At 53.0% G+C, this 18,877-nt stretch overlaps 1 protein-coding gene across 1 annotated transcript; it reads right to left on the reverse strand.

Annotated features, from left to right (window-relative positions):
- Nucleotides 1-2,664: 2,664 nt before the first annotated feature.
- LOC137364375 (immunoglobulin superfamily DCC subclass member 3-like) lies at nucleotides 2,665-18,189 on the reverse strand (the record flags this gene model as incomplete). The annotated part of the gene is made up of 7 exons (XM_068027618.1): nucleotides 2,665-2,803; nucleotides 2,997-3,129; nucleotides 3,198-3,308; nucleotides 3,782-3,970; nucleotides 8,303-8,467; nucleotides 12,805-13,055; nucleotides 18,021-18,189. Coding segments are annotated over 7 exons (1,157 nt in total), but the record flags the coding sequence as incomplete, so codon positions are not given.
- Nucleotides 18,190-18,877: the final 688 nt, after the last annotated feature.

An 18,877-nucleotide genomic window follows, 5' to 3' on the forward strand; every position in this document is an offset into this window, starting at 1 on the left:
AGTATCAGCACGGGGAGGGAGTTGCTGCGTATTGGCACAGGGCAGTATCAGCACAGGGGAAGGAGTTGCTGTGTATTGGCACAGGGCAGTATCAGCACAGGGGAAGGAGTTGCTGTGTATTGGCACAGGACAGTATCAGCACGGGGAGGGAGTTGCTGCTGCGTATTGGCACAGGGCAGTATCAGCACGGGGAGGGAGTTGCTGCGTATTGGCACAGGGCAGTATCAGCACAGGGGAAGGAGTTGCTGTGTATTGGCACAGGACAGTATCAGCACGGGGAGGGAGTTGCTGCTGCGTATTGGCACAGGGCAGTATCAGCACGGGGAGGGAGTTGCTGCGTATTGGCACAGGGCAGTATCAGCACAGGGGAAGGAGTTGCTGTGTATTGGCACAGGGCAGTATCAGCACAGGGGAAGGAGTTGCTGTGTATTGGCACAGGGCAGTATCAGCACGGGGAGGGAGTTGCTGTGTATTGGCACAGGGCAGTATCAGCACAGGGGAAGGAGTTGCTGTGTATTGGCAGAGGGCAGTGTCAGCACAGGGGCAGGGAGTTGCTGTGTATTGGCACAGGACAGTATCAGCACGGGGAGGGAGTTGCTGCTGCGGATTGGCACAGGGCGGTATCAGCACGGGGAGGGAGTTGCTGTGTATTGGCACAGGGCAGTATCAGCACAGGGGCAGGGAGTTGCTGTGTATTGGCACAGGACAGTATCAGCACAGGGGCAGGGAGTTGCTGTGTATTGGCACAGGACAGTATCAGCACGGGGAGGGAGTTGCTGCTGCGTATTGGCACAGGGCAGTATCAGCACGGGAGGGAGTTGCTGCGTATTGGCACAGGGCAGTATCAGCACGGGGAGGGAGTTGCTGTGTATTGGCACAGGGCAGTATCAGCACAGGGGAAGGAGTTGCTGTGTATTGGCAGAGGGCAGTGTCAGCACAGGGGCAGGGAGTTGCTGTGTATTGGCACAGGACAGTATCAGCACGGGGAGGGAGTTGCTGCTGCGGATTGGCACAGGGCGGTATCAGCACGGGGAGGGAGTTGCTGTGTATTGGCACAGGGCAGTATCAGCACAGGGGCAGGGAGTTGCTGTGTATTGGCACAGGACAGTATCAGCACAGGGGCAGGGAGTTGCTGTGTATTGGCACAGGACAGTATCAGCACGGGGAGGGAGTTGCTGCTGCGTATTGGCACAGGGCAGTATCAGCACGGGAGGGAGTTGCTGCGTATTGGCACAGGGCAGTATCAGCACGGGCAGGGAGTTGCTGTGTATTGGCACAGGACAGTATCAGCACGGGGAGGGAGTTGCTGCTGCGTATTGGCACAGGGCAGTATCAGCACGGGGAGGGAGTTGCTGCTGCATGTTGGCACAGGGCAGGAGTTGCTGCTGCGTATTGGCACAGGGCAGTATCAGCACGGGAGGGAGTTGCTGCGTATTGGCACGGGGCGGTATGAGCACGGGGAGGGAGTTGCTGTGTATTCGCACAAGGGGCAGTATCAGCACGGGGGGAGGGAGCTGATGCTGTGTTTTGGCACAAGGGGCAGTATCAGCACGGGGGGAGGGAGTTGCTGCTGCGTATTGGCACAGGGCAGTATCAGCACAGGGCAAAGGGGGAGGGGGTTGGGCTGGTATCCACCTTGACTTATTGGCGCATGGGCTTCCTCAGTGCCAGGGTCCCTTATCGAGGGATTTTGGGAGGGAGGGGAGATGTGGAACATTCTCACACACACAGTGGAATTAGCAGAGACCTCCCAGTTCAGGTGGCTTGTCTGCGTCTTTGGTTTCGTAGTGGTGCGAGGAACACCTGTCTCCCTTTTCTGACATGCATCAATGACGGGCGTGGGGTGGGAAGGGGGAGCCTTAGATCCGATCTCCAGAAGGTTTGGGGGAGTTACTAACCATTTCTGGGGGCTTAAGCATAAAGTTATTTGATACAAAGTAAGATAAATCAGTTTCGATGATAATGTCCCTAAATCTCTAAAATCTTTGGATTCTTTTCAGTCAGTTTGAAAGTATTTGGATGAGTAGAATGTCTTTAACTCTCTAGTATTGAAGCTGGAGGAATGTTTCCTGCAGCCCTTGGGTGAGCAGCTGGAACACAATGTGTGGGGGTTCCTGCACCGTGTAGCCAGAACCTGGTGACGGTGGAGGTGGTGTTGTGGCAGTCTCTTGGTCATTGGCGATTACTGTGGATGTGGAGTTTAAAAAAGAAAAATGGCTGAAGTTTGTAACATTCATGTCAGTTGAGGTAGGAATCTTTGGAGTACCCGATCGCACTGGGTTAGCATGATGAAGCCCGGTTAAAACCAGCTTATAGACCACTTTAAAGCTGGTATAAAAACCAGGTCAAAGCAGGATTTGAAACCATGTCAGAGCTTTGGTGCAGAGAAAAATAATGAATCTGAAAGGCGAGGAAGGTTGAGCCACTTTCTCTGCTGGTTGCTCAGGTTCTGGATACTGTTAAGATACTACTCGATGACCACCTGAAGCTGGCTGCAGGCACCTTCTCCCTCTCGATTGTTTTCTGAAGACAGATCTCCATTCTGCAACACAGAGAAAGGTGAGAGGAGTGTCAGGGCGATGGGGAGAACCCAGAAACAACAAACAAAGGTGTTCGTGCCTGCTCATGTAATATTGAGATGAAGATTGGTCTCACTGCACTCACCAGCTCGGTCATCTCCATCACTCTCCCTGCTTCATCCTTTGTATCTGCCTCCAGGTGGCCATTCTGTTGCTCCTGGGCCATGCTGTGTCCAGCCTGTGGGACTGACCAACTCTCCTTGATGCCCTTACAGCCAAACAGACTGCAACACATGGAGACAGAGTCAGCACCCTTCCAAATACAATCAACCATTCCCCTCCCTTCCATGTGTGAGCCTATACACCACTTCCCTGCTCTCTTTTCCTCTTTACAATGTCTCCACCTACCCTACCCCACCCCACCCTTCGTCTTTGTCCTTCTCTTCCCCCTGACAACCTCCCACCTCCAAGTGTTACCTTCTCCGGTATGTGAGCAGCAGGAAGAGAATGCAGAAAATGATGCAGGCCATTCCGATATGAATCCCAACCACAATTGCACTCAGCGGGCTCTCTGTTGTCTTCTCACACTTACAGGTGCGGTCTTGCTGGGCTGTGAGCAATGACACAGAAGTTAGTGCGTGGTCAATGTAGACACAAACAGATACACTCTGACAATACACGTGCCTGGTTTCTCTGTGCTGTCCCTCAGTGATACAAAGCGCCCGGTACTGTTCCCGTCTCCATGCTGGTTAAATGCCAGCATCGTGATCTCATATAATGACGATGGTTCTGGAAAAAGAAACAAACGAAGCTCTAATAAACTACCAAAAATACTGTGTTCACTCAGTGGCTTCAGCAGCAGCTGCTCAGTTGATATTAACTTCTCCTCTGAGGCAGTGGTCAGAGGTGCCTTTGTTTAGGGAGATATTAAAGGGAACCGTCTATCCCCTCAGCTCGCTGTAAATACTCCCACGGCCACAGTCTCCCCATCTTCAGGGACAATATAGCCCTTAAGTCAGCATCATTAAAGCAAATTAAATGTGTGCAAATTGGTTTCTGTGCTGCCTACCTTCTAACAGTAACTATAATGTTACAAACTGTACTCAAGTGGCTCTGAGTCTGGTGGGCTGGCTTGACATGGTTTTTTTTTGGAAACAGCAGTTTTTGTCTTTCTGTAACGGTCATGTTTAAAGCCTGAAAGTGGAAGCCTGTGTTGCTCGGCTACCCCGTGCCACCGTGCTGTCTGTGAGCATGGCACTTACCCAGGTGACTGATGGTGAAGCTGGTGATAGCACTGGACAGCAGAGTTGGACCCACCAGCTGGGAGCTCTGCACCTTCCTATAGTACAGTTTGTATCCTGCAATCAGGCCCTGGCTGGGTGTCAGCTCCCAAAACACCTGCACCGCTGAGGAGTTCAACACCTGCGTGAAGAATGTCACTGTGTCGGGAACTGAGGAAGGGAGAACATCACATATTTAGAAACCAGCCTTACAGGTCACACAGCACCACGCCCCCCGCTCCCCCCCCCCCTCCATCGCTAATATCTTGATGGCAACGAAGCTTATTCTGTGGGTGTCATTTGAGTTCATCAACTATGGCAGGCATCACAGTCTCAACTGACACAGACACCCCACGCCCTGTTCCAGCAGGGGTCCTTATTGTCACACACTCAGGAGATCTACACTTCTCAAAGCTCTCACACACTGGGGTGTTGCTCATCGCACATCTGTGTCACATTAATTCAAGGAGAAATTGATTACCACACAATCACCTTCCCCCAACTACTGCTGGCTGCTTGATCAGCTAACTTGGGAAAGCCTTTCACCAGGTTCCAGCTGTAGCTCAGTGGTTAGAAATACAGACACTATGTCTAAAGATCACAAGTTCAAATCCCACTCCTTAAACATATACTACATAAAAAAAAAACTTAATTACAATACTAAGGCAAAGGATAGCAAAAACAAAATACTAGAAAAATTGATTAAAATAAGAGGAAAAAAAAAAATACCCCCATACTATCAAAGAATCAGTCAACAAAGAAAACATAGCAACAGAAACTGGGGGGCACAGGAGGGAGAGAGAGAGAGAGAGAGCAAGACTGGGAGGGGGCACAGGAGCGAGAGCAAGACTGGGAGGGGGCACAGGAGAGAGAGCAAGACTGGGAGGGGGCACAGGAGAGAGAGCAAGACTGGGAGGGGGCACAGGAGAGAGAGCAAGACTGGGAGGGGGCACAGGAGAGAGAGCAAGACTGGGAGGGGGCACAGGAGAGAGAGCAAGACTGGGAGGGGGCACAGGAGAGAGAGAGCAAGACTGGGAGGGGGCACAGGAGAGAGAGAGCAAGACTGGGAGGGGGCACAGGAGAGAGAGAGCAAGACTGGGAGGGGGCACAGGAGAGAGAGAGCAAGACTGGGAGGGGGCACAGGGGAGAGAGAGAGCAAGACTGGGAGGGGGCACAGGAGAGAGAGAGCAAGACTGGGAGGGGGCACAGGAGAGAGAGAGCAAGACTGGGAGGGGGCACAGGAGAGAGAGAGCAAGACTGGGAGGGGGCACAGGAGAGAGAGAGCAAGACTGGGAGGGGGCACAGGAGAGAGAGAGCAAGACTGGGAGGGGGCACAGGAGAGAGAGAGCAAGACTGGGAGGGGGCACAGGAGAGAGAGAGCAAGACTGGGAGGGGGCACAGGAGAGAGAGAGCAAGACTGGGAGGGGGCACAGGAGAGAGAGAGCAAGACTGGGAGGGGGCACAGGAGAGAGAGAGCAAGATTGGAGAGCAAGACTGGGAGGGGGCACAGGAGAGAGAGAGCAAGATTGGAGAGCAAGACTGGGAGGGGGCACAGGAGAGAGAGAGCAAGATTGGAGAGCAAGACTGGGAGGGGGCACAGGAGAGAGAGAGCAAGACTGGGAGGGGGCACAGGAGAGAGAGAGAGCAAGACTGGGAGGGGGCACAGGAGAGAGAGAGCAAGACTGGGAGGGGGCACAGGAGAGAGAGAGCAAGACTGGAGAGCAAGACTGGGAGGGGGCACAGGAGAGAGAGAGCAAGACTGGGAGGGGGCACAGGAGAGAGAGAGCAAGACTGGGAGGGGGCACAGGAGAGAGAGAGAGCAAGACTGGGAGGGGGCACAAGAGAGAGAGAGCAAGACTGGGAGGGGGCACAGGAGAGAGAGAGAGCAAGACTGGGAGGGGGCACAAGAGAGAGAGAGCAAGACTGGAGAGCAAGACTGGGAGGGGGCACAGGAGAGAGAGAGCAAGACTGGGAGGGGGCACAGGAGAGAGAGAGCAAGACTGGGAGGGGGCACAGGAGAGAGAGAGCAAGACTGGGAGGGGGCACAGGAGAGAGAGAGCAAGACTGGAGAGCAAGACTGGGAGGGGGCACAGGAGAGAGAGAGCAAGACTGGGAGGGGGCACAGGAGAGAGAGAGCAAGACTGGGAGGGGGCACAGGAGAGAGAGAGCAAGACTGGGAGGGGGCGAGAGAGAGAGCAAGACTGGAGAGCAAGACTGGGAGGGGGCACAGGAGAGAGAGAGCAAGACTGGGAGGGGGCACAGGAGAGAGAGAGCAAGACTGGAGAGCAAGACTGGGAGGGGGCACAGGAGAGAGAGAGCAAGACTGGGAGGGGGCACAGGAGAGAGAGAGAGCAAGACTGGGAGGGGGCACAGGAGAGAGAGAGCAAGACTGGGAGGGGGCACAGGAGAGAGAGAGCAAGACTGGAGAGCAAGACTGGGAGGGGGCACAGGAGAGAGAGAGCAAGACTGGGAGGGGGCACAGGAGAGAGAGAGCAAGACTGGGAGGGGGCACAGGAGAGAGAGAGCAAGACTGGGAGGGGGCACAGGAGAGAAAGAGAGCAAGACTGGGAGGGGGCACAGGAGAGAGAGAGCAAGACTGGAGAGCAAGACTGGGAGGGGGCACAGGAGAGAGAGAGCAAGACTGGGAGGGGGCACAGGAGAGAGAGAGCAAGACTGGGAGGGGGCACAGGAGAGAGAGAGCAAGACTGGGAGGGGGCACAGGAGAGAGAGAGCAAGACTGGAGAGCAAGACTGGGAGGGGGCACAGGAGAGAGAGAGCAAGACTGGGAGGGGGCACAGGAGAGAGAGAGCAAGACTGGGAGGGGGCACAGGAGAGAGAGAGCAAGACTGGGAGGGGGCACAGGAGAGAGAGAGAGCAAGACTGGGAGGGGGCACAAGAGAGAGAGAGCAAGACTGGGAGGGGGCACAAGAGAGAGAGAGCAAGACTGGGAGGGGGCACAGGAGAGAGAGAGAGAGCAAGACTGGGAGGGGGCACAGGAGAGAGAGAGAGAACAAGACTGGGAGGGGCACAGGAGAGAGAGAGAGAGAGAGCAAGACTGGTGGGGGCACACGAGAGAGAGCAAGACTGGTGGGGGGGCACACGAGAGAGAGCAAGACTGGGGGGGGGCACACGAGAGAGAGCAAGACTGGGGGGGGCACACGAGAGAGAGCAAGACTGGGGGGGGGGGCACACGAGAGAGAGCAAGACTGGGGGGGGGGGCACACGAGAGAGAGCAAGACTGGGGGGGGGGGCACACAAGAGAGAGCAAGACTGGGGGGGGGCGGCACACAAGAGAGAGCAAGACTGGGGGGGGGGCGGCACACAAGAGAGAGCAAGACTGGGGGGGGGCGGCACACAAGAGAGAGCAAGACTGGGGGGGGGCACACAAGAGAGAGCAAGACTGGGGGGGGGGCACACAAGAGAGAGCAAGACTGGGGGGGGGGCACACAAGAGAGAGCAAGACTGGGGGGGGGGCACACAAGAGAGAGCAAGACTGGGGGGGGGGCACACAAGAGAGAGCAAGACTGGGGGGGGGGCACACAAGAGAGAGCAAGACTGGGGGGGGGGGCACACAAGAGAGAGCAAGACTGGGGGGGGCATACAAGAGAGAGAAAGAGAGCAAGACTGGGGGGGACATACAAGAGAGAGAAAGAGAGCAAGACTGGGGGGGACATACAAGAGAGAGAAAGAGAGCAAGACTGGGGGGGGCACACAGGAGAGAGCGAGAGAGCAGAGATTGGGGGTGCCACAGGAACAAGAAAGAAAAGGCTTTTTAAAATCCTTTTTAAGGATTTCCTGCAACTGCAAATCCCTATCCATCCATATTCTCAATACATCAAGGTTTGCCAGTCTGATCAGTCTCCATTCTCCTACCGCATGGCAGGGACCATGGGGGTGCGATTCAAGGGGTTTGGGTTTAATTCATTTTTTTGTGATAAATTGAGCTGTTACTGCCTAGTGATTGCATTGTCAACAAACGTGGGCTTTTTTAAAAGATGATTTTTTCAATGAGACATTAAACCAAAGCCCTGTCTGCTCACTCAGGTGGACACAAATTAAGCCATGGGCAGAAAAGCAATATCTGAGGGCAATATTTATCCCTCAATTAATATCAATAAAAATAAATGATTTGGCCATTATTACATAGCTGTTTGCGGGATCTAGCTGTGCAAAAATTGGCTGTCACATTTCCTCATTTCAACATTGACGATACTTCAAAAATGATTTTGATTGCCACAAACAACTGCATCTTGCATTTCTATAGCTCCTTTAATATAATGAACATGCCAAGGTGCTTCAAAACAGCAGCAATTGGACAAAAAAAATTGACAATCAGCTGTTATTGGGACAGGAGACCCAAAGCTTCGGTTTTAAGGAGGAAAGAGAGGTTTAAGGAGGGAGGTAAATTGTTTATGACATCCTATGGTGAAGCAAGGTGCTATATAAATTCTTCCCGGTTTGTACTGCTTGTGACCACCCACAGCAGGTTGGGAGTTTCCTCACCTTGTCCTGTTGTGTCGGCAGTGACAAGCAGGGATGACCTGCTGGCTCCCACAGGTGAGTAGGCTTTGATGTACATGGAGTAGGCTGTGTCAGGCTCCAGGTTGGTGAAGACATGCTGGAAGGTTGTCTTGCTGACAGCCTCTTGAAACTCCTTGCCTTCTGAATCTGGAGGATGAGCACACACAAAATCAGGACAATCAGCAGATCGGTCACACGAGGCTTCACAATCTGCACCTTCTCATATTACCCGTTTTCCCCCATCAGTGTGGAATGCAGGTCTGGCTTCCCCCATCCACAACCAACCTAGTCCCAGTATTTGTCTTAAACACCTGGGGCCAATATTTAGAGGAACAGGAGAGGGCCATTCAGCCCATTGAGCTTGCTCTGCCATTCGATAAGATCATGGCTGATCTGATTGTGGTCTCAACTCCACCTCCCTGTCTGTCTCCCATAACCCACGACTCCCTTGTTTATGAAAAATCTATCTAACTCAACCTTGAATGTATTCAATGACACATCCCCCACTGCTCCGGGGAAGAGAATTTCACAGATTTATTTATTTATTTAGAGATACAGCACTGAAACAGGCCCTTCGGTCCACCGAGTCTGTGCCAACCAACAACCACCCATTTATCTAATCCTACATTAATCCCATATTCCCTACGACATCCCCACCATTCTCCTACCACCTACCTACACTAGGGACAATTTACAATGGCCAATTTACCTATCAACCTGCAAGTCTTTGGCTGTGGGAGGAAACCGGAGCACCCGGAGAAAACCCACGCAGACACAGGGAGAACTTGCAAACTCCGCACAGGCAGTACCCAGAACTGAACCCGGGTCGCTGGAGCTGAGAGACTGCGGTGCTAACCACTGCGCCACTGTGCACCCTTTGAGAAAAAAAAATTCTCCTCAACTCTGTCTTAAAAGGGAGACAGACCGCTTATTATTAAGCTGTGTCTCCTAGTTCTAGTCTCCCCCACAAGAGGAAACATCCTCCCGGTATCCACTCTATCATATAAGATCCCTCAGGATCTTATATGTTTCAATAAGATAACCTCTCATTCTTCTGAACTCCAATGAGTATAGGCCCAACCTGCTTGACCTTTCCTCATAAGAGAACCCCCTCATCCCAGTAATCAGTCAAATGAACCTTGTCTGAACTGCTTCTAATGCAATTATATGCTTTTTCAAATAAGGAGATCAAAACTGTACACAGTACGCCAGATGTGATCTAACTAAGGCCCTGTACAGCTTTAGCAAGGCTTCCCTATATTTATACTCCATTTTTCCTTGCAATAAATGCCAACATTCCATTTGCCTCCCTAATCACTTGCTGTACCTGCATATTAACTTATTGTGATTCATGTACCAGCACATCCAGATCCCTCTATACTGTGGAGTACTGCAGCCTCTCTCCATTTAAGTAATATACTGCTTTTCTATTCTTCATGCCAAAGTGAACAAGTTCACATTTTCCCACATTATACTCCATCTGCCAGATATTTGCCAACTCCCTTAACCTATCTATATTCCTTTTGTAGATTCTTTACCTCCTCTTGACAACTTATTTTTCTACCTGTTTTGGTGTCATCAGCAAATTTAATTACCGGTCCCTTCATCCAAGTCATTGATATAGATTGTAAATAGTTGAGGCCCCAGCACTGATCCCTGCGGCACTCGACTGGTTACAGCTTGCCAACCCAAAAATGGCCCATTTATCCCTACACTCTGCTTCCTGTTAGTGAACCAGTCCTCTATCCATGCTGATGTGTAGTAACATTTGATGTAGCACTTTAGTAAATGCCGTCTGGAAATCCAAGTACACCACATCTACAGGTTCCTCTTTATCCATCTTTCTTGTAACTTCCTCAAAGAACTCTAATAAATTAGTTAAACACGATTTCCCTTTCACAAAACCATGTTGACTCTGTCTGATCCCATTATAATTTTCTAAGTATCCTGCGATAACCTCCTTAATAATAGATTCTAGCATTTTCTCTATGATAGATGTTAAGGTTAACTGGCCTATTGTTTTCTGTCTCCCTCCTTTCTTGAATAGAGGTGTTACATTTCCGATTTTCATATCCGCTGGGAACCTTCCAGAATCTAAGGAATTTTGGAAGAGTATAACCAATGCCGCTGCTATTTCTGCAGACACTTCTTTTGCGACCCTAGGATGCAGGCCATCAGGTCCAGGGGACTTGCCAGACTTTAGTTCTAATAGTTTTCCCACTACCTTTTCCCTTGTGATTGTTTTAAGGTTCTCCCTCCCTTCTGCCTCTTAATTTTCAAGTATCTTTGGGAAGTTTTCTACAGTGAACACAGACACAAAATACCTGCTCAACGCCTCTACCATTTCCCTGTTTTCCATTATTAATTCCCCAGTCTCATTCTCTAGAAGACTATCAGCTTTAGTTACTCTTTTCCTTTTTAAATACTTATAGTAACTCTTACTGTTTTTATATTTCTAGCTAGCTTTCTCCCATACTCTAATTTCTCCCTTTTTTTTCTCCTTTGCTGGTTCTTAAAATCTGTCCAATCTTCTGACTTGTCACTAATCTCTGCAGTGTCTCTTTCAACTTGCTACTATCCTTAACTTCCTTATTTAGCCATGGATGCCTTCTCAGAGTCTTTCTCACTGGGATAAATCTTTGCTGAGAGTTATTAAATATCTCCTTAAAAGTCTGCCCTTGCATCTCTACTGTCCTACCTTTTAACCTAGTTTCCCAGTTCACTTTAGTTAGCTCTGCCTTCATACCCTTGTAATTACCTTTATTTAGGTTTAAAACACTGGTCTTAGACCCACATTTCTCCCCTTCAAACTGAACATGAAATTCTATCATGTTATGATTGCTGTCACCTAGAGGCTCCTTTACCAGGAAGTTACTGATTAATCCTGTCTCATTGCACATTACCAGGTCGAGAACAGCCTGCTCCCTAGTTGGCTCTAGAATTTACTGCTCTAAGAAACTGTCCTGAATACACTCTATGAACTAATTTTCTAGGCTACCTTTGCCAATCTGATTCACCCAATCTATGTGCAGATGAAAGTCACTCCATGATCATTGCAGTACCTTTCTTACACACCCCGTTTATTTCTTGCTGTATACTCTGTCCTACAGTGTAGCTACTGTTAGTTACTGTTCTCTGTTATCCCTCAACCGACATCATTAAAACAGATGATCTGGTCATTATCACATTGCTGTTTGTGGGAGCTTGCTGTGCACAAATTGGCTGCTGCACTTCTTACATTACAATAGTGACTACACTTCAGAAAATATGCATACATACGAACTAAGAGCAGGAGTAGACTATTTGGCCCTTCAAGCCTGCTCCACCATTCTACAAGATCATGGCTGATCTGTTTGTGGACTCAACTCCACTTTCCTGCTTACCCTTCGATACCCTTGTTTGTCAAGAATCTGTCTACCTCTGCCTTAAGAATATTCAGTGACCCTGCCTCCACCGCTCTCCGGGGAAGAGAGTTCCACAGACTCACCACCCTCAGAGAAAAAACATTTCCCTCATCTCTGTCTTAAATGGGAGAGCCCTTAGTTTTAAACTCTGCACCCTAGTTTTAGTATCTCCCACAGGGGGAAACATCTTTTCCACATCCACCCTGTCAAGTTCCCTCAGGATCTTATATGTTTATAACCCACTCATCCCAGGAATCAGTCGAATGAACCTTCTCTGAACTGCTTCTAATGCAATTATATCCTTCCTTAAGTAAGGAGACCAAGACTGTACACAATACTCTAGATGTGGTCTCACCAATACCCTGTACAACCATAGCAAAAAATCTCTACTTTTAGATTCCATTCCCCTTGCAATAAGCATCAACATTGCATTTACCTTCTTAATCACTTGCTGTACCTGCATAAATTTGTGTTTCATTTACTGGGACATCCAGATCCCTCTGCATCTCAGAGTTCTGCAATCTCTCTCTCTCCATTTTAATAATATGTGGACAAGTTCGCACTTTCCACATTATACTCCATCTGCCAGATCTTTGCCCCTTCATTTAACCTATCTATATCCCTTTGCAGACTCCTTATGTCCTCTTCACAACTTACTCCCCTACCTATCTTTGTGTCATCAGTAAATTTAGCCACCATACATTCTGTCCCTTCATCCACTGACATAAATTGTAAATAGCTGAGGCCCCAGCACAGATCCCTGTGGCATTCCACTAGTTACAGCTTGCCAACCCGAAAACAACCCATTTATGCCTACTCTCTGCTTCCTGTTAGCTAGCCAATCTTCTATCCATGCTAATATGTTACCCACTACACCATGAGCTCTTGGTTTGGCTGCAAGACGCTTTGGGATATCCTGGGGTGGTGAACTGTGCTGCAGAAATACAAGATTACAGGTGCACAAGGAGTTGGGGTCATGTCAAGGTTATAGGTGGCAGTGACCGTGCCCTGGGCTGTACAACCATGCCCGGTGGCACAGGGCATTCCTGATGCCGACCAGCAGGGAATGTCGACACCTACCTGCTGCCTTCCGGATGTGCAGGACATAGCCGATAATCTCCTCGGTGACGGTGAGTGCCCGTTCCCGCCAGGTTAAGCGGATAGCATTGTGGGACACAGATTCTGCTCTCACATCCTCAGGGGGTTCGGGCAGCTCCTGGGAGAGGGTGACAGCGAGCCGTGCACTGGCCTGGTTGGTGCCAGCACTGTTTTTGGCAATGCATTGGTAGATAGCCTCATCCGATGAGGTGATGCGGTTTATAATCAGAGTGCTGAAAGAAATAGGAGAAGTTACAGGTACTCAGGTTAAATCTCACAGCACAAATTCTATCACTACCCACCTGGGGGGCACTGAATCTCTGCAGGAACCCAACTCATTCCTGTACCCCAACTGCCCATTCCCATGTGAGAGCCAAGTTACTGAGTATGGGCAAGATGTTAGACCATGGGGAGGGTCAGAGCTGGAGGTCCAATATAGAAAACACCTGGAAACTGAAGAACCGATAGTTAGATCTAGATTTATAACCAAATACTTAATTCAGGTCCAAAGCGCAAGGTCGGCTCAAGAGAAGCTCAGAGCAGCCCTCCCTCAGTACTGACCCTCCGACAGTGCGGGACTCCCTCAGTACTGACCCTCCGACAGTGCGGGACTCCCTCAGTACTGACCCTCCGACAGGGCAGCCCTCCCTCAGTACTGACCCTCCGACAGTGCGGGACTCCCTCAGTACTGACCCTCTGACAGTGCAGCACTCCCTCAGTACTGACCCTCTGACAGTGCAGCACTCCCTCAGTACTGACCCTCCGACAGTGCGGGACTCCCTCAGTACTGACCCTCCGACAGGGCAGCCCTCCCTCAGTACTGACCCTCCGACAGTGCGGGACTCCCTCAGTACTGACCCTCCGACAGTGCGGGACTCCCTCAGTACTGACCCTCCGACAGGGCAGCCCTCCCTCAGTACTGACCCTCCGACAGTGCGGGACTCCCTCAGTACTGACCCTCTGACAGTGCAGCACTCCCTCAGTACTGACCCTCCGACAGTGCGGGACTCCCTCAGTACTGACCCTCCGACAGGGCAGCCCTCCCTCAGTACTGACCCTCCGACAGTGCAGCACTCCCTCAGTACTGACCCTCCGACAGTGCGGCACTCCCTCAGTACTGACCCTCCGACAGTGCAGCACTCCCTCAGTACTGACCCTCCGACAGTGCGGGACTCCCTCAGTACTGACCCTCCGACAGTGCAGCACTCCCTCAGTACTGACCCTCCGACAGTGCGGGACTCCCTCAGTACTGACCCTCCGACAGTGCAGCACTCCCTCAGTACTGACCCTCCGACAGTGCGGGACTCCCTCAGTACTGACCCTCTGACAGTGCAGCACTCCCTCAGTACTGACCCTCCGACAGTGCGGCACTCCCTCAGTACTGACCCTCCGACAGTGCGGGACTCCCTCAGTACTGACCCTCTGACAGTGCGGGACTCCCTCAGTACTGACCCTCTGACAGTGCGGGACTCCCTCAGTACTGACCCTCCGACAGTGCGGGACTCCCTCAGTACTGACCCTCTGACAGTGCAGCACTCCCTCAGTACTGACCCTCCGACAGTGCGGCACTCCCTCAGTACTGACCCTCCGACAGTGCAGCACTCCCTCAGTACTGACCCTCCGACAGTGCAGCACTCCCTCAGTACTGACCCTCCGACAGTGCGGCGCTCCCTCAGTACTGACCCTCCGACAGTGCTGCACTCCCTCAGTACTGACCCTCCGACAGGGCAGCCCTCCCTCAGTACTGACCCTCCGACAGTGCGGGACTCCCTCAGTACTGACCCTCCGACAGGGCAGCCCTCCCTCAGTACTGACCCTCCGACAGTGCTGCACTCCCTCAGTACTGACCCTCCGACAGTGCGGCACTCCCTCAGTACTGACCCTCCGACAGTGCAGCACTCCCTCAGTACTGACCCTCCGACAGGGCAGCCCTCCCTCAGTACTGACCCTCCGACAGTGCTGCACTCCCTCAGTACTGACCCTCCGACAGTGCGGGACTCCCTCAGTACTGACCCTCCGACAGGGCAGCCCTCCCTCGGTACTGACCCTCCGACAGTGCTGCACTCCCTCAGTACTGACCCTCTGACAGTGCGGCACTCCCTCAGTACTGACCCTCCGACAGTGCAGCACTCCCTCAGTACTGACCCTCCGACAGTGCGGCACTCCCTCAGCACTGACCCTCTGACAGTGCGGGACTCCCTCAGTACTGACCCTCCGACAGGGCAGCACTCCCTCAGTACTGACCCTCCGACAGTGTGGCTCTCCCTTAGTACTAACCCTCCGACAGTGCAGCACTCCCTCAGTACTGACCCTCCGACAGTGCGGGACTCCCTCAGTACTGACCCTCCGACAGTGCGGGACTCCCTCAGTACTGACCCTCCGACAGGGCAGCCCTCCCTCAGTACTGACCCTCCGACAGTGCTGCACTCCCTCAGTACTGACCCTCCGACAGTGCGGGACTCCCTCAGTACTGACCCTCCGACAGGGCAGCCCTCCCTCAGTACTGACCCTCCGACAGTGCTGCACTCCCTCAGTACTGACCCTCTGACAGTGCGGCACTCCCTCAGTACTGACCCTCCGACAGTGCAGCACTCCCTCAGTACTGACCCTCCGACAGTGCAGCACTCCCTCTGTACTGACCCTCTGACAGTGCGGGACTCCCTCAGTACTGACCCTCCGACAGGGCAGCACTCCCTCAGTACTGACCCTCCGACAGTGTGGCTCTCCCTCAGTACTGACCCTCCGACAGTGCGGGACTCCCTCAGTACTGACCCTCCGACAGTGCGGGACTCCCTCAGTACTGACCCTCTGACAGTGTGGCTCTCCCTCAGTACTGACCCTCCGACAGTGCGGCACTCCCTCAGTACTGACCCTCCGACAGGGCAGCACTCCCTCAGTACTGACCCTCCGACAGTGCGGGACTCCCTCAGTACTGACCCTCCGACAGGGCAGCACTCCCTCAGTACTGACCCTCTGACAGTGCGGGACTCCCTCAGTACTGACCCTCCGACAGGGCAGCACTCCCTCAGTACTGACCCTCTGACAGTGCGGGACTCCCTCAGTACTGACCCTCCGACAGGGCAGCACTCCCTCAGTACTGACCCTCCGACAGTGCAGCCCTCCCTCAGTACTGACCCTCCGATAGTGCGGCACTCCCTCAGTACTGACCCTCCAACAGGGCAGCACTCCCTCAGTACTGACCCTCCGACAGTGCAGCACTCCCTCAGTACTGACCCTCTGACAGTGCAGCTCTCCCTCAGGACTGACCCTCCGACAGTGCAGCACTCCGTCAGTACTGACCCTCCGACAGGGCAGCACTCCCTCAGTACTGACCCTCTGACAGTGCGGGACTCCCTCAGTACTGACCCTCCGACAGGGCAGCACTCCCTCAGTACTGACCCTCTGACAGTGCAGGACTCCCTCAGTACTGACCCTCCGACAGGGCAGCACTCCCTCAGTACTGACCCTCTGACAGTGCGGGACTCCCTCAGTACTGACCCTCCGACAGGGCAGCACTCCCTCAGTACTGACCCTCCGACAGTGCAGCACTCCCTCAGTACTGACCCTCCGACAGGGCAGCACTCCCTCAGTACTGACCCTCTGACAGTGCGGGACTCCCTCAGTACTGACCCTCCGACAGGGCAGCACTCCCTCAGTACTGACCCTCTGACAGTGCGGGACTCCCTCAGTACTGACCCTCCGACAGGGCAGCACTCCCTCAGTACTGACCCTCCGACAGTGCAGCACTCCCTCAGTACTGACCCTCTGACAGTGCAGCCCTCCCTCAGTACTGACCCTCTGACAGTGCGGCACTCCCTCAGTACTGACCCTCCGACAGTGCAGCCCTCCCTCAGTACTGACCCTCCGATAGTGCGGCACTCCCTCAGTACTGACCCTCCGACAGGGCAGCACTCCCTCAGTACTGACCCTCCGACAGGGCAGCACTCCCTCAGTACTGACCCTCTGACAGTGCAGCTCTCCCTCAGGACTGACCCTCCGACAGTGCAGCACTCCGTCAGGACTGACCCTCCGACAGTGCAGCACTCCCTCAGTACTGACACTCCGACAGTGCAGCACTCCCTCAGTACTGACCCTCCGACAGTGCAGCACTCCCTCAGTACTGACCCTCCGACAGTGCAGCACTCCCTCAGTACTGACACTCCGACAGTGCAGCACTCCGTCAGTACTGACCCTCCGTCAGTGCAGCACTCCCTCAGTACTGACTCTCCGACAGTGCAGCACTCCCTCAGTACTGACCCTCCGACAGTGCGGCACTCCCTCAGTACTGACCCTCCGACAGTGCAGCGCTCCCTCAGTACTGACCCTCCGACAGTGCGGCACTCCCTCAGTACTGACCCTCCGTCAGTGCAGCACTCCCTCAGTACTGACTCTCCGACAGTGCAGCACTCCCTCAGTACTGACCCTCCGACAGTGCGGCACTCCCTCAGTACTGACCCTCCGACAGTGCAGCGCTCCCTCAGTACTGACCCTCCGACATGGTCTGCTCAAGAGAAGCCCAGTTCTGGACTCCAGGATGACACTCCCACAGTGGTAATGAGGGATCGCCAGACTGTCGGAGGGTCACTACTGAGGGAGTGCTCCACTGCCGGAGGGTCACCACTGAGGGAGTGCTGCAGTGTCGGAGGGTCACCACTGAGGGAGTGCTGCACTATCAGAGGGTCAGTATTTTGGATGAGACAAACCAAGGCCTGGTCTGCCCTCAGTTGGATGTATATAATAAGGTGGCCCTATTTGAAGAGCAACAGGGGGAGTTCCCCCCAGTGTCCTGGGTCAGTATTAATTCCTTAACCCATGTCAGTAAAGCAGATTATTTGGTCATGGGCTGATATCCTCCTTATCGTTTAGGATCTGAGGGTAAGTCTGTCTGCAGACAATCCAGCAGAGTGGATCACTATTAGATCCAGCAGTGATGTTATACAAAGTCAGCAGTGTGCAGTTTAGTGCAGGAACAAACCTTTCTGTTCTATTTACAAGCCAGCGGCAGCAACTTGCTGACTGACCCTGCCCTGCAATTTGTTGCAGACCACTAAGTCGATATGGCACAGAATTAGGCCATTCATTATGAAAGTGTTTGCCCTAAAATGGTGAGCTCTGGGGTTATGCAGCAGGGAATTTGAGCTGAAACTACCTTTCTCTGCACAGTACGATGGGGACCAGTTAGAGGTTGCTGTGGTTACCTGTTGCTGTGGGTCAGTTTGATATTCTCCCTGGGGGTTGTCAGCACTTGGCCATTTTTCAGCCAGACTAGGTTTGGCTCAGGAACACCCTGGGCCACACAGGTGAAGACCGCTGTACTTCCAGCCGGTTTGCTGACCGATTGTGGCCACTGGACAAACTCAGGAGGAGCTGTGGACAGAAGCAGAGAGTGAGTTCATCTCAAAGGAAGGCTGCAGGTCGCAGATTAATGCAACAGAATGGCAAAGAGACGGCTTGCCTGAAAGAGGAGAACTTCAAATCTGTTCTGACCCCACCGGGAATCGGAACAGACCCTGATCCCCCAACACCTGTCTGACCCCAGACACCCTCACCCCCCCCCAACACCTGTCTGACCCCAGACCCCCCACAACACCTGTCTCACCCCAGAACCCCAACCCCCAACACCTGTCTCACCCCAGACCCCCCACAACACCTGTCTGACCCCAGAACCCCAGCCCCCCAACACCTGTCTCACCCCAGACCCCCCACAACACCTGTCTCACCCCAGATCCCCCCCAACACCTGTCTCACCCCAGACGCCCCCCCTCAACACCTGTCTGACCATCTCACTCCCGATCACAACACCTGTCTGACCATCTCACTCCCAATCCCCCAACACCTGTCTGACCATCTCACTCCCGATCCCCCAACACCTGTCTGACCATCTCACTCTTGATCCTCCAACACCTCTCTGACCATCTCACTCCCAATCCCAACACCTGTCTGACCATCTCACTCCCAATCCCCCAACACCTGTCTGACCATCTCACTCCCAATCCCAACACCTGTCTGACCATCTCACTCCCGATCACAACATTTGTCTGACCATCTCACTCCC

Source organism: Heterodontus francisci, unplaced genomic scaffold (genome assembly GCF_036365525.1).
Source record: "Heterodontus francisci isolate sHetFra1 unplaced genomic scaffold, sHetFra1.hap1 HAP1_SCAFFOLD_2381, whole genome shotgun sequence".
Lineage (NCBI taxonomy): Eukaryota > Metazoa > Chordata > Chondrichthyes > Heterodontiformes > Heterodontidae > Heterodontus > Heterodontus francisci.